General features: G+C 42.4%; 1 protein-coding gene across 3 annotated transcripts in view; it reads left to right on the forward strand.

Annotated features, from left to right (window-relative positions):
- BTBD9 (BTB domain containing 9) overlaps nucleotides 1–24,021 on the forward strand; it is a 275,559-nt gene that overhangs the window by 184,427 nt on the left and 67,111 nt on the right. For 2 of the 3 annotated variants that reach the window (XM_019549627.1, XM_019549626.1), the window contains exon 9: nucleotides 14,015–14,122. In XM_019549627.1, the coding sequence (XP_019405172.1) occupies nucleotides 14,015–14,122 (108 nt within the window). Of the gene's footprint in view, nucleotides 1–14,014; nucleotides 14,123–18,012; nucleotides 18,182–24,021 lie in introns of those variants that run through there. The other variant, XM_019549628.1, reaches the window with a different exon arrangement.

Raw genomic sequence — 24,021 nt, forward strand, 5'->3', positions numbered from 1 at the left:
GCTTATCTTGCTGGGATCCTATGACCCCAGCTGACTTCCTGCCCTTTGGGCAGGGGGCTGGACTCGATGATCTCCTGAGGTCCCTTCCAGCCCTGATGTCTATGAAATCTATGATGATAGTAGGTCATCCACATCTCATATCCATAAAGGAGGGTGGGGATGATGACCATATTGTAGACCTGGATCTTGGTGTCTTTCCAAAGATTTTGATGAATAAAGAATTGCAGAAGCAGTTTCCCAAAGGAGGTGCTTGCACACCAGATCCCATTCTGGATCTTCTCATCAATTTTCACTCTCTGAGAAAGGTGGCTACCAAGGTAGGAGAAGCGCTCAACTACCTCCAGGGTCTTTCCCTTGGTCATAATTTGGAGGGAGTCACATTCATGGCCTGGGACAGGCTGATAGAGCACTTTAGTCTTCTGGATATAGAAAGAGATGCCGAAAGTTCGGTAGCCTTCTCTGAAAAGATCCAGTGTGTACTGGAGGTTTTCCTGAGTGTGCACAAGGATGGCACAGTTGTCAATGTATTGAAGGTCAAAGATGGGTGTTTTGAGAACTTTGGTCATTGAGCGAATATGTCCCAGACTGAAGAGCCCTCCATCCATTTGGTATTCAATGTGCATTCCAGAAGGAAAGTGTCCTTAGTGAGAAGCAGGATGACCTGTTAAAAAATGGAGAACAGAGTTGGGGCAAGGATGCATCCTTGCTTATCCCCAGTTCAGATAACAAATGGTTTGGTCTCTGTTCCAGTACAAAAAACGGGTGACAGTTGTCTGATCATGAAGAAGCCTCAGAAACCTGATATACTTTTCAGACATCCACATATCGGCAGTCCTTTCCACAAGGCTTCATAATTAATGGAATAAGAGGCCTTAGCAAGGTCAATGAAGGCCATAAACAAAGTCATGAACAGACTTCTACCACAGGAAATAATATGCTGTTCTGTACCCATCTTCAAAAACCCTGTGGTGATGGACCAGAGGTGATGGAGACAAGATTAGTGAATCTGGCAGTCTCCAGCCACAGATCTGCACACAGGCAGAAGTGATCTGGTAGTTGTCTTGCACCTGGGTTACAGCAGGTGTGCAATTTGGCAGCTGCCACCAGGACTGGGCAGTCCTATTCAGGATCCCCTGTGCTCACTCTGTATAGGGTAGAAGCTAGAAAAGGTGCCCTAAACTTAGGCTGTCTTAACTGCTCCTGGCTGGATAACCATGTCCAGTGGGATCATTCTCTCTGTGGTCAAAAACATCATAAGACAGTGATTTTTTGCAATGTGGAATGTTTGCACCTTGATGGATCACCAAGACAATAAATGACCAGAAAGAACTGCCATAGTCTTCAGGGAACTAATGAGATACAACATTGGCATTGCAGTCCTAAGTGACAGGAGAAGAATCAGCTGAGGGAAGAGGGTGGAGATTACCCATTCTTTTGGAAGGGGAAACCAGTCCAGGATAGATACATTCATGGCGTTGTCTTTGCCATCAATAATCAGTTTGTCAGTCAGCTTACTGGGTCTCCCTGTGGGCATTAATTGAATGCCTTGTGACCCTCCGTCTTAAGTTCAGCAATGACCAGTACGTCACTGTCATCAGTGCGTACACTTTAACGCTTGATGCTGATGATCTCAAAGAACAATTCGACTCTAACCTTGACCACATACTGACTAATACTTGTAAGGAAGTGAAGATCATTTTCCTTAGTGACTTCAGTGCCATGATTGGACATGACCTGGACCTCTGTGGAGTGGCATCATAGGGAAAGCCACCTCCAGTGGCATCCTCCTGAGCAAATGCACGGAGTATGGTCTGTCCTGAGTACCATCATCAGACAGTGACAAATACAGGGTGTGTATGTGTGTGTGAGGGAGGGTGGGAGGGGTGTGGGGATGTCCTCACACTCCCCCCATTGCGTGCAGCCCCACAGGCAACAGCAGTAGGCAGGGACGCTTGGGGTGTTGGTGCCCAGCACAGGTGTTGCTGCATGGTGGCACACAGCTCTGGCCAGCACTGCACATCATGACGAGGATTGCTTCTATTGCCAGCACTCTGCACTGTGTACGCTCAGCCCCTGCGCTTGTGCACCATCAGATATAAGCTGCACGTGTTGAAGCCAGCTGCCTTCCCCACACCTTGCTGCACAGGTCCCAGGAGTCCGCCAAAAAGTGGAGGGGAGCCCCAGCCCCTGCTTCCCCATGGGGTCCTGGGACCTGCATGGCAGGGGGCAGGAAGGCAGCCAGCTCCAGCATGTGGAACTTAAATCCAGTGCTATGCGAGTGAGGGGGCTGTGCATGTGCAGTGGGGAGCGCCAACAATAGAGGCAATCCTTGGTGCCTGCCAGAGCTGCACCAGCGCCTGGTTGGGGTGTGAGCATCCCAAGCCCTCCCGCCTGCTGATGTTGTACCATGGGGGGAGGGTGGGGAGAGGCTCCCCACCACCCACCCTCCCTTACACCCCACAAACACCAAACATGCACTCCCTGCCCCCACAGCCCCCTATATATACACATACTCCAACATACCCTGTTGCTCCCCAATACACACCACCAGCCACATCCCCCACACAGTATACAAGATTAAGAATTTATTTTTGAGTTACTATGCAATCATCTCTATATACAGTACGCAAACACAAATCATGACAAAAATGTTTTTTGTAATAAAATTAAAATGTTAAAATAGGTGTTTCACATTTTTTAGTGTATGAGTTTGGGGGGTTCTCATTCTAAGATGGCAACTCCTCCCCTCCTCCCAAAAGGAGTATTTCTAGGGGGCAAGGGGAGGGACTTCCAGTGGCAGAGGTTAGGGGGTGGGATGTCTGGTCCCAAGATGGTGGACCAGGGGGCGGGGCAACTGCCAAGGGGCAGGGCTACCCATGCAGCCCTCAAAAGCTCACCAAACCTTGGTAAGTGGCCCTCTGCCCAAAATAATTCTCTGCTCCTGGTCTAATGTAAAAATGAATAAACAGTGCTGGCAACTGGGTCCAAAACCCTGAACTTCTCTCTCCCAAGACAGTGCCAGGACTGTTATGCTACTGAGTTCCTTTTGCTTGCTCTCACTCTGGCCTTATGACACCTACATTTTTGGCTGTTCAAACGTTCTTGTTTCAGTAGCGGATTTGGAGAGCACCTTATCCAGCCATTTCTATAGCCTCATAGTTAGTTACCTTTCCTAAGAAGTGCAAGATGTGAGTTTTGAATCCCTCAGGTTGAACAAGTCCTAGAACTCAGGCTTCCAATTTATGGGTGGGTGCTTTAACCAGGGCTACGCGGAGCTTCAGTCCCTGATTCAATTTGGCAGAGATTCGACCTGATTCAGTGGCTGAATCTCCAAATCTGAATTGAATCAGAGGACCCTTTAATCTCTCTGAATTGAATCGGAACCCTCCAAATCAATTCGGAGAGATTCAGAAAGATTCGGTGATTTGGACAGACACAGCTTTAAATGTGTTTTCTACATACTTCTAGGTGGCAGGCAGCTTGTGAGTGCTGCAATGCTGGGGCACATGGCATGTCCCACAGAAGTGCAGGGGACTCCCTAGCATGCTTGGCAGCAGATCCAGAAACAGAGGGCCTCCCCGCACTCCTGTAAGATGCTCCATCTGCCCCAGCATCAGTGTTCACAAGCTGCGCAGGTACCTCGAGGTATGTAGAAAAAATATTTAAAACTGCGTCCATGTCCGAATCAGCATTGAATGTTCGGATTCAGTTGTATCTAATCAGGGGCAGTTATCCTAATCAACGACTCAAATCACTGTCCCTGATTCAAACTGAATCCAAATTGAATAGGGCCTACTTCGCACACCCCTAGTTTTAACCACTAGAGGTCTGAGCAAAAAGTTGTACCATGATCACACTGAATTTAATTTGAGTTAAGTGTAGGCTTTTTTTTGCCTATATACAGAGGTATATCCCAGAATTTAGGAAAAATCGAGGTTTCTCTGGAAATGTACATTTCCCAGTAACATTTTGAATTGCATTGGGGCTAGGGGTGTGGTGTGCTTAGGCACACTGTGAATCGCTTCTTGGTGTGCGCAGAAGTCCTAGTAGAGACGCCTTGGGAACTTGGCAGTACGAAAATGAAGGTTCCTAAAAAAATTCAGATGCCAAAGGAGTTTTGTGATTGCTGGTGCAGGTCCAGTTTGAATTAGACTTTGGAATTTAGGCACCTAAACTCCATTTAAGTGCCTGAATGGCACCAAGAAGCAATTTGAATCTTGTCCTCACTATGAATTGCTTTTATTACATTTTTGTCCATAGCCTGCTAAAGTCTGCCTAAATCCCATGTTAGAGCACCTAGGTCCTCTTTTGGAGCTGACCCTCACTATCTTTTTTTTTTTTTCTGTTTTGGATAAAAATGTCTTTAACCTTTTTCCCCTCTTCAGGTGCAGACACACATAATAACTGAACCATTCCAAAACGTCACTAGTTGGGAAACGGTTCAATCTTTGGGGACCCAAGGGGTGGATGACCTATGGGAGGGGAACCATTTTCACTTTCTACTTTCCTTTGTTTTTTAAATGTGAGTTCAGTAAATTTAATAGCTGACAAATAACCAAAGTCTGCAGTCTGTCTGGCTGACTTTGCAGGGTGGGCAGGGGGTGAAGGAAATGCTTGGTCTCACACTTTTTTTTATTCCAAGGGGCTTGAGGGATGAGAGTATGATGACAGGGTGCAGTTGACTAGAGAGTGAAGATAGAGCTGATTGTTAGAAAGACAGTTTTCATTAAACAAGCAGCGCAAGGGACTTAAGCACCTTTGTTCAGATACATCAATGAAAAGTAAAGCAGGTGGTAGGAGGGCAGTAAAGTTCTGGCTCTGTAGTAGAGCAGCCAGTTGCAACAGCGTGCATAGGGGTGAAGAGCAATGCAATGTGCAGTGTCTGGGGGGCACATTAGGTGTTCACACATAACACTGAACTACCTGACAGTGAGCCAGTTCAAAATAGTGCTTTATTTTCCAGATATGCTTTTGAACCATTGCAGGCATATTTAAACCAGTTTAACAAGCTTATTTAAACCAAACTTAAACTGCCCCTGTTTTTTGTGTGCTCCTTATCTATGACAGAAAAAAAAAATTATTCACAGAGGGACATTGATATGGCAAATAGTGTACTTAATATGGTAAACTTAATGCAAGTAGCCTCTTACTAAAATGCTAAATTCATTAAACTGTTCAGTAATGAAACTACTTTAGGATCAAAGTTAGCTGAGTAGCTGTAAGTCTCTTCCAGCATTAATTCTTGAATGGGGGCTTTAATAATAATGTTACAGTTCCATAGTTGATAACCCTATATGATTGTTTTCTACAGGTTTCCTAACAGAAAAGAAAAGACAACTCTCACATACACAATTTGTGGGAGCATATATATAGACTGTTTGCATGCATCTTAATGGCTTTTTTGTATTAAATTAAATAAGATTATTTTATACCTCTATAAACCTATATTAACTGCTTGTCCCTCTTTTATCTTTTAAAAAACTTTATTGTTAATAATAATTCTTGGTACATATGATGCTTTTCATCTTCAAAGTAATTTCTAACATTAACAAATGACTAGCAGAAGCTTTAATATGTGTTTTGTTTGTATTTCATCATCCTGTACATCTACTGTACTTCCTAACTTCCCATATCATGCCTGCTAATTATTTCTGTCTTCTATTGCTGTTAATCTTTTGTACTTGCCTGATCCTGCAGTGAAATCATAATTCTGAATAAGTGACAACGTATGCATATAACAGTTTTGCAGGATTATGATTTCTCTCTAGGTTCCAGCAGAGATGGTTGGCTTGTTTCAAACTAATTTCTTTAAACTGCATCTATACAGCAACGACAAGAGGATTATGGAAAACTATAAGCAACTGAAATATCTATGTATAAAAATATTAAGGCTTTCTCTTTAAGTCCTTTACCACTGTTCTTACCTTGGCCACATACAGATGTTCAAGTGGCCAGGAGAATCAGTGTTCTCCCAGTAGAAAACTGAAGTGTGCAGATATTCAAGCTTTATCTCCAGGAACAAAAATAGCCATTCCAGGAGAAGACTAACCTGGGAACAAGGGTTAAATTGCTCCTGAGGGAGTTTCTCATGGAAGATTGAAAGTCTGCACACTTTTCTCCCAGCTCAGTCCTCGTAGAAACCAGGAGTAGAAAGGCTCCTTTGCTTTGCTGAGACTGGGGTCACCCCCATCTGGAGAAGGTGCAGGGCGGCAGTTCTTCTCTCCTCCTTTTCACACCAGAGATCCTGGAGTGAGAAACTTGGGCAGGAGTGTTGCCCCTTGCCTGCTTCTCCTTGCCCTGCTTCCTTCCCACAAGTCTGACCAGCGTGGGTGATGAGCCTAGCTGTTGGCCCTTCTAGCTTCCCCTTGCATGCCCCTGCTGCTCAGCTGAGTGTCAGGGGCAGCCATTAAAACCCAGAGAAGCCAGGAGCTGGGCTTGGGGAAAGCCTCCCAAGCTTGGCACCCAGCCCCTCCAGGTTCTCTTTGTCATTCCCCCCCCCCCTTAGCTGAGCAGCAGGGACAGCAAGAGAAATGTAGAAGCTATTCCCAAGCCTGCCTCCCACTGGAGCAGAACGTGACAAGACAGGCTACCGGGCCCCTGCAGCAAGCCTCCCAGAGCCTTGCTGTCATAGCCAAGTGCTCCCCCCGTCCCCCTTCTGCACTTATTCAGGTAAGCCCAGAGGAGTGCAGGAAATGGGGCTGTTCTCCTGTGGGGAAGGACTTGGAGGTTAACCACAATGAGAAGTGTGCCCCTCCTGCCAGACATCTGATTGGCAAGAGGGGGGCAGCATTCTTCTGGGGCTGGAACCTTCCCAAGTCTGTCTGTAGGAGATGCTACCTTTCAGGAGCTGCCAGCCTCCCAACTTCCCAGGCAAGGGAAGGTACAGGCTATGAATTAATGGGCTCCCATAAGGGCAGGGGTGGCCCAGGGAGGAGTGCTTCCTGGCTGGGGAGCTTGCCTGTGACACTCTCCAACTGTGGGGCTGGAGGGACATCTATACAGTCTGGCTCCTGTGCTTTTTTTCTACCTGAAAAAATTTCTTCCAGTAGAAGTGAACATCTGTTTGTTGTGCTGTGAATATTTTCTGAGCAGTAATTGGTTTTCTCTCAAACCGCATGTAATGTTCAAACCTGTTATTAGCTGGTTTGTGTAGTGTGTTGTATTACACTGTCTTCAAGATCTGGATGTGTTCCTGTAATGTATGCTGCTATTATAGTTCAGTATTTTCTCAACATCTTGACTGTACATAACTCTGCACAACAATTACAACACACAGAAGAGAGAACAAAAGTTCTTTCCCAGAAAGCTAGCAGCCCAAAAAAATGAGCAGAGGCAGCACAAAATGTTGGTATTGATACAGTATGGAGAGTTGCAGGCAGTGTGGCTCCAGAGTCTGGGGCCCTACAGTTGTGTTTTTATTAGGAGCAGAAGATACCAATCAGTTACTACTTCCATGCACTCCTGTTAATTTACAAATTAGATAATGAAGTTCTGTTTCTCACAAACACATCCAGGCAGTTTCCTTTCTCCAAAATCCCCAAACCTAGTTTTCTAAGAATTTCAGTGCCCAAGAAACATTCGTGGTGATTGCACATAGGCACTCATGATCTCTTTAGACCATGCCTCTCTTTCTGTTTGCTAGTCTTTTCCCTTGTGGCATTTTGCTTTGTATAGGCAACTTCCCAAATAAGCTTTTTAACCTCTGCAGTTGCAATCAGGCAACCCCTCAGCCCACACAGCTTGGCTTAACATCTGATCAGGCTATCTGTTGTAACCCACTGAATCGAGTGTAAACTTCCATTGCTTGCAATCATCCCTTTATATCGGTGACTATCAGCCAGGGTGTCCCAGCATCTTGAGGTGCATCTGCTGTAGGCTAAGTTATTTACAACAGTAGAATTGCTCTGTTCTTGTTCTGTAGTCAAAATTAAGTGAAAACTATAGGAGCTGCCGTTTTCCAGGGGGTGCCTTGAGTCTAGTGAGAGGTGCATCCAAATTAAAAAGATTGAGAACCACTGCTCTGTATATCCATTGAGCCCTAAAGAATTGTGTTTAGCTCATGTATTACCATTAAGTGTCTGTGATTTTTCCACAGGAAAGTGTCCTAACTGCCTGCCTAAGTATAGAAGAGTCACAGGGTTTCAGATGTAATAGTCTCTTCCATGGTTCCTGCTGGCTAGCCTTGGCAATGCTCAGTATGCTGAGCATTATGAATTCTAGTCCTGGATGCCTGAGTTGCCATTTGAATTATAAGGAATTTAGGTACCTTTATTCATTTTTGTGAATTCTACTCCTGGAGCTGGATGTCTAAAATGTTAGGTGCAGAAACGCTTGGCATCATCATAACTAACACCCTTTGCAGACCTTGGCCTTAAGTCGTATGTGTCTCAGTATCCCATACCTGTATTGTGTAAATATGAACCTGCATGTGATAGGTAGTTTATAAAATGAAAATTATTATCAAATGTATAGTCTAAATAAGAACAGCCTGGTTAAATGAATAATAGGTGAAGCCTTGGGCTTCTGGAAAAATTGGCATAAGAGAAATGTTTAATTCTCCTGATATTGAAGGGAATGAGCTGGATGAACTTTTAGTTCGCTCAGCATTTTTTTTTCTCAGCCCACAGGGCAAGATTTACTAACGAAGGCTAATTTAGCACTTTATTTTAATATGAGAAGCCCCAGTAGCATCAGCAGCTTTGCCCTAAACTCTTATATTCCTATGATGTATGCAACTCTGCCTTCTTCAGTCAAACATGCTCCTTTCAGTCATCCCATATCCATCACAGCAAAACACAGCTTCTCTACAGAAGTTTACCCTGGTATCTTGCCTAGAATATGTTTGAAGGATTAGTGTACATGGCATGAAAAGTAGCCCTTGTGCCCAGTATGCACTGGTGAATATTCATGCAGGTGCCTGGGAGGCTTTTGCTGTTTCTCTGAAAAGGCAGCTCATGCAGAATAAATTCCAAACAGGTTGTGTGAGGTTTTTTTTTTCCCTTGCTCTCCTTCAAAAGTTATTGTGGAGAGGTGAAGGAGGAACTTTCATCTCGTATCTCATGAATCTCAAGGGAACCAGTGTCTGTTTATCATTCACATTAAATCTCTTTGGGAATGGTTCTGCCTCTTTAAATTAGTATGCTATTTGTTTATAATAACCCCAAGCCTGGCCTTTTTGTTCAAACAATTTAACGTGGGCCAAGTACTGCTGAGATGTGAGCAGCTCATCACCTCACTAAAAGGACATACGCCCATTTAGGCATTTGTTCTGAATCCACGCCAGTTGTGTGTTAACTAGAGGAGGAGGCAGTGAGAATAATGGTCACTGGCATGCTGTCAGCCTTGTCTGAATTTTAAACTCCTGATTTGTAGCTTTGAAAACCTAGATGAGGAAAACCACCCTGAGCCCCCAGTAATGAAAAGGAGCAGGTTGAAAAACCCAGTTCACTACTTTTTATAGCCTTCTTTCAAAGAAAACAATTTACATAGTGTTTGCCCTTTTCCCTCCATTTACTCTTTCAAAAGATTTAGCCTACAATTAGATGATGTTAAATTGAGCCGAAATCTGTTTATAAGTATTCCTCATATCTTGGATTCTACCTTTAAGTTGACTGACTTCTAACAAAGAAATTGGCTACAGCCAATGGCAGGCAAGCAACCTTTAGGCTCTAGAAAAGCATATTAGGTGTGGATCTAAGGAAGAAAAATTTCTGGTAGCTGAGAGGTTTTCTAAGTCCTTCATTATGCCCCTGGGAATTTTTGACTGGATCCTCTCTGAAATTTTAATTTGCAGATAGGCAGCACTAATGAGTACTAAAAGGCTTCTTTTAGAAACTTTTTATTTTAGCTTCTTAAATTATCATTTAATATTATTAACAGCCTGGAACTGAGTTGAGAAATTAAGAGTCTCTCCAAAATCAGCGTGTCCATTTTATCTGAGTCCACCTTAATTTCTGGGATTCTGACATATGAAATTAAAAACTAAATCTAAAGTTTTAGCAGGTTATGATTTGAACAGAATTTGAAGCAATAGTGTTCTTTGGGCAAATGTTAGACCAATGCATTTCTGGTAAATGGATTCCTACAGCAATTCAAGCTCTGCTTTGAAAAACATTTTCCCATAAGGGAAAGGGCTCTGTCTGTGTTCAGCTGCTCGCTAGGTCATTTCCCCTTCTCTACCAGCAGCCTTGTTACTTAATGCTGAAGAGCGTGCAGTAATTTTTGCAGTTATATTTGTCACAGCAGAGGTAGCAGCTGAAAGCAAGAAAAATTGCCTCACTGGGAAGAAGGGATTTTATATCAAACGTCAAAGATTCTTAAAGATGCATAAGCTTGGTATTTGCTACTAGAAAAATCTGTAACACAACATGTCTTTTTTTTCTTTTGGAATTATATCAGTTACGGGCACCAGACCTTTTCCTCTCAGAGGCCCTGAGCAGAAGTGATTATATTAATGTGAAAAATTAATGGAGGAATGACTCCAATCCCCAAACTTCTATAATTTCACCTGATCAGGTGCACCTAATATTTGGCTGTTGTAAGTTAACTTTTAAGTTTCATTTGTCCGTATCTGTCCTGAGGTAGCTCTTTGCTACAGGCAAATAGGGTATTACCTGCTTCCCTGCTGCCTAGTGGCATGGCACACTAATAAGTGCCTATCAAGTTAACTGCCTTGGAACAACTGCACATAAGTGCATCCCTGATCTTGGTGCGATTTACATCAGGATAAATTACACCGGTGTATGTATTTATCTTTCCAAGATAAATAGTTTGAAAACTGTGAGTCTAAAAGGATTCTTCTGCCCTTGACTATCCCATTCGGTATCTTTGCTACCAGTTCTCACTTTACTTGTATGTATACTTCTAGTGCATCTGGCTTAGATAGTGGGGTTAGTTCAAACTATTTTGTAATTAGGTACTTTGCTATGCTTTAGTTGGTGTCAGTGGTACAAATCTTCCTCAATTCTGTAATAAGTTTATGGGTAGAAATCTAGATGTGGTGAATACTTTTAAACAGATTCTGGTTGAATTTAACACCATCTAATTGTAGGCTAAATCAGTTGAAAGATAAAATGGAGGAAAAAGGGCAAATCCTATGCAAATTATTTTCTTTGAAAAAAGGCTACGGAAGGTAGTGATTCAGGTTTTTCAATCTGCTGCCGCATCTTGTAACTGGTGTTAGCGAACTCCGATGACAAGAATCTATAGATTGAAGGATCACAATGATGGAAATATTTACGCTACTGTATTTACTCAAATACAAGATGATCCTGAATATAAGACAACCTCCCAAAAATTAGATTCCGTATATGGAAAATGTATAGATTTCCAGGTATAAAATCTAAGTATTGGAGGGTTGTCTTGAATCCTGCCCCTTCCCCACTGCTACAGCAGAGAAAGCTGTGGCTGGAGAGGGAGGTTATATGACCAGCATGCCCTCTGCCCCACCCATTTCTCCCCCCTGCAGTCTTCCTGCACCCCCTCCCCCACCCCAGTTCTCCACAGCCTCTGCCTCTTCCCTCCTTGTTCCCCGGTCTCTGCGCTTTCCTCCCAAGCTCCTCCCAGTCTCTACCCCTTCCACTCCTCCCTGAGGTTTCTGCCTCTTCCCCTCCCCCTCCACTTACTGTCAGACGCTGCTTGGGATGCTTGATCCTGGAACACAGCATGGGGAAGCTCAGCCTTTGCCTGCCATGCAGCAGTTTTGGTGCTCTTGATTGGCCAGGCAGGGGAAGGAGTTTCCATGTATCCATGCCTGGAGAGACCTCAGCCTGAGCTGAAGCCCAGCTGCTGCTGACAGTAAGGGCAAAAGAAATGGGGAGGTACAGAAGCTGAAAAGAGGAAGCTGAGTTAAGGTAGGTAGGAAGCTGTTCTAGGTCTGACTCTGGCCCCAATCTGGGTTCATGGCCAACGTTGGAGCCACAGTAGCTGCCTGCTTCCCCTCTCTACTTTATATGCAACTATAAGATAAGGGGCTTTTTCTCCCATGCTGATTGTGGGGTGGGAGGAACTTCATCTTATATTCAAGTAAATATGGTAATAGCCAGGACATTGTACAAATCCAGGCGCATTGCAGAACACTCTATTATAAGGTAGTCATTCTTCTTTGGTTTAAAGATACCAGTGCAATGAATAAGCAAAAGACTTCAGCCTTTGTAACTCTTAATCTGTTACAAAATTAATCCCTTAAGGAAAAGAATAGGAGATTAAAAAAAAAACAAATTCAGCACAACAGTTTGCCTTAACATGCATAATGCAGGCTTTCCAATTAAAACATTACAATTTAAAACTTTGCTCACAGAATGATGAGAGAGCAGTTATTTTAAGAAGGGTACAGGCAGTCTGCTAAGTTTCCCTCTAGTAACCTCTAACTCCAAAGGCGAAAATAAGAGTTTTGAAAACATACTTGCTATTGGATTTTGTATCAAAACAGCAACAGAGAGGGCAATTAGCTGTTGTAAACTGAACTTCTGCTAATCAATGGTACGCAGCCAGCCAAGGCATTTATGTAAAATGTAAGCAAAATCTCATCTGCTAATCAATTTTAAAAAACACTTCACTGCTTCCTAAGAAAAATCCACAATGAGACCGCCCCTTCCCTCTACTGCTTCTGAGATTCAGAAGCTTTTTGTGGCTGGTAGGGAAAGAAACCATTTGGCCTCTTCAAGTATTGTATACACTTCTCACCCACTACTGGAGAGAGGTAGGTTTAGAATTGATTGGCTGAGAAGAAAAGTTTAGCATAAATGTCCTTATGTATATGCACTGAGAAAAGACTCTCCCCTTCCCTGTTCACACTAGAATATGACCAGGTTTGTGTGGGATTAGGTGGAGATATTATGGTTGTCTCCCTCAGTATTGAGAAGCAATTTTTTGTCACTATCAAGTTGGTGTTGGTGAGTGTGTGTTATTTCCCCCTTCCTCTTAGCGACTCAGCCCCAAAATTCATTTTGTCACAACTTGATAGATGCCAACTGCAGGTTAGTTATTCAATGCAAGATTCAGTTTTTTGTTAAACTAGAATTAGAAGCAGATCCGGAGAAAGCATCTCCTAAATAAGCTGAAGAATGGTGTTTATATTCCTAATGTAAGGTACAGAGGGGAGAGAAGTCCCTCATATCCCCTCTTCTTGTTTGAGCGAAAGGTATTGGTGTCCCAGCAATGTTTCTTGGGACCAGGTTAATGTGGCAATCTGCTGATGGAAGCCTTCCACAAGGTAATAACAATTAAAGGTATGGATAACTTCCACTAGTTGAATAACTACCTGCTCTCAGATGTAATATTTCATAAAGTTTCAGCTTGGCTAAACCATATCCTTGGTCTCTTGCCTTTTTCTTTCTGTGGTGTCTGGTTAAATGAGGGAAATTAAAGGCAGGTCCTTAGTATAACCATTCTTTTAATGTACAGTATGAGAGCTTGTGGTCATGAAGTACCACGGGTAGAGGAAGGTGTTGACCTGACCTGAATTGTTTGTTTTGTCAATTTGATCAAAATTCCAATTCTTTTTCCTTATTTGATAAAGGATAGAGGTAGAGAATTTTCTGCAACTGAAACATCTGTGCACATTTGCCATAAAGAGAGAATATGTGCAGGAAGATAGTTCTTCTCAATAAGAAGAACCTACTTTATTTTTTCCTAGCCTTTAAGTTGCACTTTCTGTATATGTATTATCTAAACAGATCTTTAAGTTGGTGATATGTTCACAGTTCCACTTGCCAAAAGAGTGCATATATTGATTTTTAAATGAATAAAAGTAAATTGAGTGAATGTCATACAATACCTTGAATAAGCATGGTATATAGGCTGGTTGTTGGAGTTAACATAAGATAGTGCAAATAAAGTGATTTGGAGGGTCAGTAATATCAGCCAAGAACTGATAGAAGCACTTTACAGAATTAGCCGTTAAACTAAATAAGGTTCAAAGAAAAGAGAGAGGACTGAAAAATGTCACTTGCAGCCTACTTTAATGATCATTTTACTCATCACATCCATGTTCTAACTGCTTCTCCCTGTTTAGGTTACTACTGTGGGACTGTGATGATCGGAGCTACAGCTATTACATTGAGGTTTCCACTAATCAGCAGCAATGGACTATGGTGGCTGATCGAACAAAAGTTTCCTGCAAGTGAGTTTAATTCTTTTTTTCCACATACTTGCCCAGAAAGAGAAACTAAGGGAATTGTTTGCCCATTGATCTGTGGAAGATTTACATTGCTACTTCTCACTAACCACAAATGGAGTGATACTTTTATAACTGCAAATCACTGAAACTAGACCCCTACTGGTATACTTTTGAGGAGCAGTTATTTCTAAGTGTAGCTGAACAGTCAGCTTTAATACAAAAATCACCTTTTAAAGATGCTATAGATCATATCAACTGTATATTTTCCAGGCTGATTTAACTGGTCCTAATATCGGTTTGGCTGCCTCAGACCACAAAACCCATATTGCTGTCTTGGTTAAAAAATTTTCCCCAGATTCCATCTTGTCATTGAAGCTCTGGTTTCTCAACAATGGAAGATAATGTGACAAGAAAGTAAGGAACACCTTTTACATATAGCACAACTGGTAATACTTTCCAGTATTCCATAAGGCTTTCACTTCCCTCTCCAGCAGACAGCAAAATATGTACCTCAGTGTAATCAAACTTGCACTCAGTGTCATCTAATGCAAAGCCTTCTATGCTTTTATGTCAGTAGGTCAGCACTTCCAACTGTCACACAAAACAGACATTGGAAAATTAATTTGCTGTACTACTTTTGAGGTTATTGGTAAAGTGTTTAACAACACAACTTGTCTAATGGTAGTTTTTCATAGAATCCCATGCAGCTATAAAGATACCACAGATATCAGCAGTCCTAGCTAGTCCCAAGCTTCCCTTCATTCTCACCTCAGGCTTCTTTTCCTGATCAGTTCCCTTTGCTGCCAGTCTGCCTACTTTTCCCAGGTTTGGTTCTTATCACCTGTGTATTCAAGTCAGGGTTTCTTGTCCTGCATATTTTGTGGATGGCAGCAGTGAGAACTACGAGAAGCTGAGAGCACAGGAAGAATCCCTTTGTTCTCATTCTCTGGTTCTACAACATCTGCAGAAGCCAGGGGGAGCAGTTACAGCTGTAGGGTAGAGTTCACTTTTTGCTGATGGACTATTCAGATAATTTAGCTATCAAACCCGTAGCAGGTGTTTAATGAGTGTGTGCAAACTGAGATTTTTCAGTCTTACTTTAGCAGAGGTGGGTATTTGAAGCAGCATATCCCTCACAGGAAGGCACCCCCTTCCTTTTACATTTCAAGGTCTAGCTCTAGAACATAGTTTCATAGTTGTTAGGGTCAGAAGGGATGTCAATAGAGCATTCAGTCTGACACCCTGCCATGGGCAGGAAAGCGCTTGGGTTACATGACCCCAGCCAGGTGCTTGTCCAGTTTCCTCTTAGACTCCCAAGTTAGGGGAGAGCACCACCTCCCTTGGAAGCCCAATGCAGATTCTGGCAACCCTTACTGTAAAGAAGTTCTTCCTGATGCCCAACCTAAATCTGCTCTCTGTCAGTTTGTGGCCATTGTTCCTAGTTATTCCAAGGGATGCCCTGGTAAACAGAGTATCTCCTATTTCTTGTTGCACCCCCCTCCCCTCCTGTTCCCCCCCCAATGAATTTGTAAATGGCCACAAGATCACCTCTCAGCCTTCTGTTGTGAAGGCTGAAGAGTTCCAGGTCCCTCAGTCTCTCCTTGTAGGGCTTTACCTATAGACCTCTAACCATACAAGTGGCCCTCCCCTGGACCCTCTCAAGGTTATCCACATCTCTCTGTCGCGAAATGCCGGATTAGAGACTCCGACACCACTTGGTGAGCCGCAAACTTTACGGAGCGAGCGAGTACGCGGCTTGTGGGGCAGGATAAGAGGTGGCTCGTCGACTGCCCTTGAGATTCACCTTACTGGCGCAAGCAGGTGAAATGCTATATGCTTTCAAAGTTTATAGTAAAAGGTTTTATTCAACTCACCTGGCCTCACCCTCTTACGAATAAAAGGGGAGACCGGCTGGAGCGAAGTTGCAGCTAAAGTATAAGCGCGGAGGTATGGTAAAAGCAGGTATGTGGTCTAAGCTACGCTGAGAGGCTGATTTTCGTTGTCGGGTTTTCGAGGCCTTTGACGGGTTTTCGCTGGGATATGCCCAGATGGGAGGCTGAGGACCGGCAAAAGGGTGATCAAGCCTGAGGTTTATCCAGTCGTCGTCTCTGCCGTTTCCTGCTTCTTTGCCTCTTTATTGATGTTGGTTGGACCGCCTCTATGACACTAACTATGACATAAGCTAAGCGTGCAGGGATAGGATAGTTTTTTTTTTACATGGGTGTTGCTAGGCAGATTTTTATATAGGTGGTGTTTCTGCAAAAGTGAAACTTACAGGATAGAAAAGAAACTTACAAAACTCGCGCGCGGGGGAAAATACAAAACTCGCGCGCACGCAGTAGGATTTCGGTTATAGCTATTACTAAATAAACATTTTGGTTTCGGTTGACCAAAAGATAAGACTATAAAGTTACATAAATGTGAAAAATGCCACGCAGCAGTTATACAAAATGAAATAAAACATTTACACCCTCTTGAAGTTTGGCACCCAGAACTGAACGCAGTACTCCAACTGTGGCCTGACTAGTGCCACAAAGAGGGGAAGTATCTCCCTGGACCTGTTCATGATGCACCTGCTAATGCATGATAGAGTGCAGTTAGCTTTACTGATTACTTTGTCACATATTCATCTTGGAGTCAACTATGACTCTAAGATCCCTTTCTGCCACTGTGCTGCTGAGAAGGTCATCCCCTAGCCTATAGGTGCATTGGTGATTCCTTCTCCCTAGATGCAGCACTTTGCGCTTGTCTTTGTTGAGCTGCATCCTATTCTTTTCTGCCCACTTTTCCAACCTGTCCTGGTCTGCATGGATTCAATCCCTTCCCACTAGTGTGTTTACTGTACCCCACAATTTTGTCATCTTCAGATTTGGACAGAGTGCTCTCCATGCCCTCATCCAAGTTGCTGATGAAGAGAATGAATAGCACAGTTCCAAGGACTGAGCCTTGGTGAACCTCACAGCCCACATCTTTCCAACTCTATAATGACCTATCCGCCACCATTCTCAGGGTGCGACCCTTAAGTCAATTTGCCAGCCACCTGGCCATGTAATCATCTGTGACACAGCCACTCAGTTTGTTTATGAGAACAGGATGAGATAACACATCAAAGGCCTTCTTAAAATTCAAGTAGATGACAAATATCTCAACTCCTGCGTCTAACCATGTTGTGAACTGGTCATAAAAAAAAAAAAAAGAAAAAAGGTTAGGATCTACCTGCTATGAACCCGTGCTGGTTGCCCTTCAATGTTATTTTTCCTGCTGGGCTCCCACAGGTGTGATCCTTGATAATTTTTTCAAGGGTTTCCCCAAGGATAGAGGTGAGACTAACTGGCCTATAATTACCCGGATCCTCCTTCCTCCCCTTCTTAGCCCTTTTCCAGTTCTCTGGGACCTGACCTGAGCACCAAGAGTGCTCTAGCAGCCATGCCAGTGGCTCTGCTATGACACTGGCTAATTCCTTCAGCACCCTTGGATGAAGATCATCCGGGCCTGCTGACTTAAACACATTTATCCCCTCTAATTGTCTCTTTACTAGGTCAGTGCTGACTGTTGGTGAGCTGGTGTTCCTCCTGTGCCTATCTGTAGTGCAGTTGGGAGGTTTGTCTTGATCTGTGTTCAGGAATACAGAGGCAAAAAACTAATTGAAGAGTTCAGCCTTGTCCCTCCTATCTGTCCGTAGGGGTCCTGTGCTGCCCTGCACCTTCTTTTTGCTCCCTGTATACCTGAAGAAGGACTTTTTGTTGTCTTCAATTTTTGTCACCAGCCTGAGTTCCATTGCTGCTTTGGCCTTTCTGACGGACTCCCTGCAAGTGCAAGCCGAGGAGGTATACTCCTCCTTTGTAGCTACCCCCTGCTTCCACAGCTTGTACGCCTTTTTCTTTGCCCCTCAGCTTTCCTGGATTTCCGTGTTCAACCCAGAGGGTTTCCAACTTTGCCCCATTTTGTGTGCAATGGGATTGTCTCCTTCTGCGCCCAAAGTGGGGGTCAGACTCGCTTCTCCACTGCTGTTGTTGGAATCAACAGCCAAGATGTCTAGCAAAAGGGCAAAGATGAAGACCACCAAAAAGCGTCCTCAGCTCACAACCTCCAGTGTATTTGAAATGTTCAGTCAGTCACAGATTCAGCAACATAGGCAGTGCTAAAAGTTGTCAAAGATTTGATTGTATGAATTGTCTTAACATCTGTTGAACTATGTGTTTTTCCTTAGTCTCATGCCCTGAAACAGCTAGACCATTATTGCTGAAACGTAGGAAAAGAAGGAAAGAAATTAATCCAGAGGCAGATGCCATGCATGGAAAATACCATGCTGAACAGTTTAAGTTTAGCAAAATTATAATCAGCTGAAAACAGAGTGATGTAATAGGAAGTGTTGGAAAAACTTAGGTAGAGGAAGAACTACTATCTATATGCCAACAATCATCTGTGCTAACAACTAGAAGGTCTTTTTCGAGAGGCTCAAATTTGCAAAGGCAGAGCAGATAAAAAAGAAAAAAGCCAGCATAATCCAATGAGGATAATACAATTTAGAGAAAAACTGTCAACTTGAAAAATTCCATTTGTGTCTGTAGTTTTTATTCCTATTATACTTGCAAGTAATTCTTAAAACTATTGTAACAAAGAAGGTTAAGTGGGGGAATATTTTTTCTTTTTTCAGTTAATACATCAGACACTAACTAAATATTGTGCCATAGTCAGTTTCACTTTATTCCTTTTTATGTTCAGTTAATTGGTCAAGCATCCACAGAATAGCAGAAAAACTAAAACTTTTAATTTTTTTCTGTAAAGTACTTTAAAAATATTTTTGGTAGGAGTTAAAAAATGGTAAAGTTAACTAAATGCAAACATGAATTTCACTGGAACTTACACTTATAAATCTTGGCACTTTTTTGAAGATCCCCATTAGCACTTAGTCCTCAGTTCTATAAATGTTTAGGCATGTGGCTGACTTTATTGACTAGAAGCCCCATTAACATGGGTATTTAGAGGTTGTGCTAAGAGAAGCTGGACTGTTAAACTGAGTTAAAAAAATAAATAAAGATCAAAATGAATAAATAAACCTATAATACAAGTAATATAATTTAATTTTGTAATGTAGGAATAGTAGTATTTTCCTCCCTCATGGAGGGATTTTGGGGATTAATCAGTAAAGTACTACTTTACTACAGACTGCTGAAGTCTCCTGGTACTGGAATGCCACTGAAGCCCTCCAGGTCTGCACAGAGGCCATTGGTCACTAGCCACTGTACTACATGAATTCTCTAAGTATTGTTCTACCTTACTGTTAGAATACAGATCATTATAAAATGGCATATGGTCTACTTGGAACATTTTGTAAAATGGGTGAGTTTTGAGAAGAGTATCAGAAAATATTTCTCCTCTTAAAGATGGTTCGAATTATGTTACATCTTCTATCTTAGGTTAATGTGCTGAGATTTCCTATGTTATAAATGTTTATAGGCTAAAGCAGAAAAGTGGGTTTTTATGTACTGTGTAGACATATGGGGGAGCTCATTTGAAAATTAGATTTGAAAAGGTCTTAGTATTTGGTGAAAGAAAAATTTTAGCAGAGAGAAGTGGCTAATAGTGAACCATGACAGACTCTGTAAATGATTAATTTTGCATTTTTTTGCTGAACCAAAGGACTGGAAAGAGCCAGTTTGAACTGAACTAAATTAAAAGGGGTTTTTCATTGTTTTTTTTCCCTGACAAAGTAAAAGCCCAAAATATTTTGTTTCTATTTCAGGTATTTTTAACAAAAGCTAAACAATGGAAATTTAATGCCTAGATAAATGCCTAGATTTAAGTGTTTGTAGGATGGCTTGGATAGGGATGATCCTGCTTTAGGCATGGGGTTAGGCCAGATGACCTCCAGAGAGGTCTCTTCCAGCCATACTTCTCTACAACTCTGATTCAGTCATTGTTCATAAAATCAGTAAGGAGGGGGAGGATGGTGCAGCAGTACTTCTTAGCTAATCACCTAGTGCAGTGATTCTCCACTAGGGTGATGTACGATCCTTTTAAAGGTGCTACATGATATTAGCATTGCTAAATGTGCAAACATCTACACAATTCACAAGATAAATCTAGAGGTTTCAAATAAGAATCCAGAGTTGTGTCTAACCTGCTATGATTTTTCTGAGTTTTTGCATCAAAAGAATTGTTTTATTATTTTTCTGTAGTCAAGAAATGAATGAAAGCTACAAAATGGCATTTTCTGAAGTGTGCCATAACCCCTGAGCTATAATGTCATTCTCAATCTCTGGCCTAATGAATATTTGAATATTATATCCAAAGTTTTACTACTCCAGTTTAAGAGAGAAACAGACCTGGTAGCCCTTTGTTTAGGGGCTTCATCTACTCTGTGCTTGATTCAGAGCTGGGATTTTTGAACCAGGGTCTCCCAACTCTGTGAAATGCCCTAACCTCTAAACTTTAGCTATGAATTTCCTGTTAGTGTCTGGTCGACTAAAACCACATTTTCTGGCAAATATTTTCTTCATCTAAAAAAAAAAAAAAATCCTCCTTCCTTGTTACTTGTATAGCAGTTAGTGATGCATGCTTGCATTCCTTCATTCATTGAAGAAAAATAAGAGACACATCTCCACATGGTACTGTGGCCACCAGTTATTACACCAGTGTCTAATCCAAGATATTCATGAGGAACTGAAGTTTTTGTGCTTACTCTTATTAGTACTGTTTTCACAATTAAATATTATCTTCTGTTGTGAATCTCAATAATAGACATTACTCACTTTTTTATGCAACCTATGCTGCAGTAGCGAAACAAAATAGAGAAAATTAAAATTGAATAGACTTTAAAGAGAGACATTCACAAATCAGCAGACTTGGGAAAAGTCAACGTTTAAGCCAACACACTTTACTTTGTAGTGTTATTTTTATTCTTTTTCTTAAAGATGGGCTTAGTTGAGAGCTTTTTCCCATGCAGCCAGGCTTGTCTATCAGCCTAATACTGCAGTGAATTATAATCCTTTGTTTAAGGCATTACACTGTTGTCTTGAAAGTGATTGTGAAATCTCCAAACCAGCCTGCTGAATTCTCAGCAGGCAGACTAGAAGATACTATTAAGGTAGCAAACCCCAACTTCCACAAACCTTTGTTCAGTCAGAATGGCAAAGACTGTAATGAGAAGCATAAGGAAAATAATTAAATTATGTTTAAGTAGTATATACTGTATTTGCTAGTCTATACAAGTGTGAAGTTTCCTTTTAAATTCTGAATGTGCCATCTTTGGTTGCTTTAATGGTTTTTTTAATGTATTATTTTGTTTAAATTAATAGTTCAGTGCTCAGTGCCTGCTGTGGCAGACTTCTCTTACCTCCTCATTTCTCTCTCTCTCTCTCTCTCTCTTTCAGCTCAAAAAGCTAAGGAAAGAAGCAGGTTATGTATATGTTACCTTCAGAGGGAAAGCTTGCTGTCCTCTTTAAATGAGAGCCAATTAATGCAACTGGTTGTGTAATTGTCATTGTTTAAACGCTATATATAGGCTAAATTTTTCTTCTTATCAGACTAAAACTCTGTTTTCTGTATGGAGTATGACAGTAATGAAAACCAGTCATATTCTGTTCTTTTTTTTAAAGGGCAAACATTTATGATAAATGATAAGTTTTCCTGAGTTTGTTAGTCTTGAACAACAGAGACTTGTACTTGCTAGAAAAAATTGCTGACAAAAGTCTAGAATCCGGATGAAAGACGAAAAAAACCAAAGGGCAATGGAAGCTAGACCTCTGAGTTAATGATTATTTTGATAAAATAAGAACCATGATAAAAACAAATATGAAGGAGGCTATCACTAAGGTTAATATCAACTGAAGCATTGGTCTTTGAAGTCTTTTATACTGTTACTGTGACATGGATTCTAAACTAATGTTCAGTTTCTGAGGGAAAATTATATCCAGAGCTATTACAACTAAGTGCAGACATTCAAAAAGCCCAAGCTTGAATTGATTCAATCTTTGCAGGTTAGTCAAACCTGCATAGATTGAACTGATTTGCAAATGAATAGACTTTCACTTTTGATTCCAGAAATGCAGCCACATGCCTTCTGTGGCTCACACTAGCAGCCATGGGGCACTAAAGCGAGCCCTCCCTTCCCTTTCACAGCAACTATAAAGCTGGAGGGAAGCTGACCATGTGGGGAGAGGGCGTGGCAAGACCCTGGCCAGCTGCTGAGTTTGGCTGGGGAGAGGTTTAAACCCCCACCCTCCCCTGCAGGGACCCAGCTGGGGTGTACCTGGAGAAAGAAGCCCTTGCCAGGTTTGTCCCTGGGGGAAGGGGACGTGGCCAGACACTGACACTGGCCAGAACAGCACCTCAGGCAAAGGGGAGGGGGATTAAACTTCCCTGTCTTCCCCTGGGACGGGGACCCCAGCCAGGGTCTGCCTAGCTTTCCCCCCGCTGGTCGCTTGCGTGGCATGGGGCATGGCCAGAGCCAACCTGGGCTGCTGTCTGAGGTTCTGCCTGGGCTGGCTGCAGCCACAGAAAGCCAGACAGACCCCAGCTGGGGTCCCTGTGCTGGTGGGAGAGAGGGAAGACAGGAGTTTAATCCCCATCCCTCCCCCACTTCACCAGAGGCTGCTGCCTGGGTGGGTTCTGTCCATGCCCCCCACTGTTAGAGTAGCAAGCAGCCAGAGGGAGGGGAAGCCAGGCAGACCTGGGGTGGGGTCTCATGTGGGTGGGAGGGGAGACAGGGGTTTCATCTCCCTCCCCCTGAGCCTGCTGGCTCATGCCCCCTGCCCACTCCATTCCAGTGGCAAAAAGTCTTGACAGGGGCTGCTCTTACCCTGCCAGGCAGAGTGGCATTCACCAGCTGCGTTTCCCACCGTCATCCCTTTGTCAGCCAGCCCTCACTGCTCCATCTAGGAAGCAGAGGGGCGGGGCTAACCCTGCTGTGCTTGATCAGACAGCCCAGCTCAGCCCCAGGCTGCAAAGCATGCTGGGTTGCAGGGGGACTGTGATTGAACTTGAACCAGGAAGGGGTCTGGGACAGAAGTTCCATAAAGCGGTTTGACTGAAATCAGTTAAGTCTGATACTACATTCAGCCAGGTTCATCTTAAAACAGTTTTGGTGATTTTTGAAACTGGTTTATGTGCACTGACCTTCTGTTTTGTTACAGGTTTAAACCTATTTCTGATCAATTAAATTGGTTTATGTACAACTTCTGTCCCTAGCCTATGCAGTTTGATAGACAATACAATCAAGTGTGGGTTTTATGTGTATTCAGTTCCTAAGCATTTGGCACCAATTATCTCTGTGCCTGTTTTCTTTCATTTTCACGTTTTTCATCGCAAAGATATTATTTTGTAATTGCAAAACCATGGGTGCATTTTCTGACTTCCCCTTTTTCTAGCTGGGCTCTTATTTTAACATTGCTGTGATGCTTACTATAGCTATTCCACTTCTTGAATTCTGAGTTCAGTTCCCATCGTGCTTTATTGCAGGCCCTATATATGATGAGGCCTGAATTCCACATAAAAATCAAAAGGAAGTTGGGCACTTTATAAGAATGATTTTTATATTTTTACATGTTCTGACTGAAATTTTAAGTATAATTTCCCATTGTTAAGCTAGCTGTCTTCCTCAAGTATTTCACATTTCTATCCTTGTCCTGTTGTGCAGTGGCATATCTTTCCTGACTGTAAATCACAGCTTTAGAAAGAGACAGAAAGGTCAGTTGCAGAAAGCAGCTGATGTATGTACCATAATTTTTAACCATATTTCAAAACTCATGGTTTGGCCTTTTCCAGGTTGTTCAAGTATTTAAAAGAAGAAAATACTAATTGCATGCTTCTCGTGGCAAGCTTGGTTTTTGGTTTTTATTTCTCACCTTTATATTTGCCAGAATTTGTCATCTAAAACATGGAGTGAGATTGCTTCTGTT

The sequence above is a fragment of the Crocodylus porosus genome, unplaced genomic scaffold (genome assembly GCF_001723895.1).
Source record: "Crocodylus porosus isolate Cpor-Errol unplaced genomic scaffold, CroPor_comp1, whole genome shotgun sequence".
Lineage (NCBI taxonomy): Eukaryota > Metazoa > Chordata > Crocodylia > Crocodylidae > Crocodylus > Crocodylus porosus.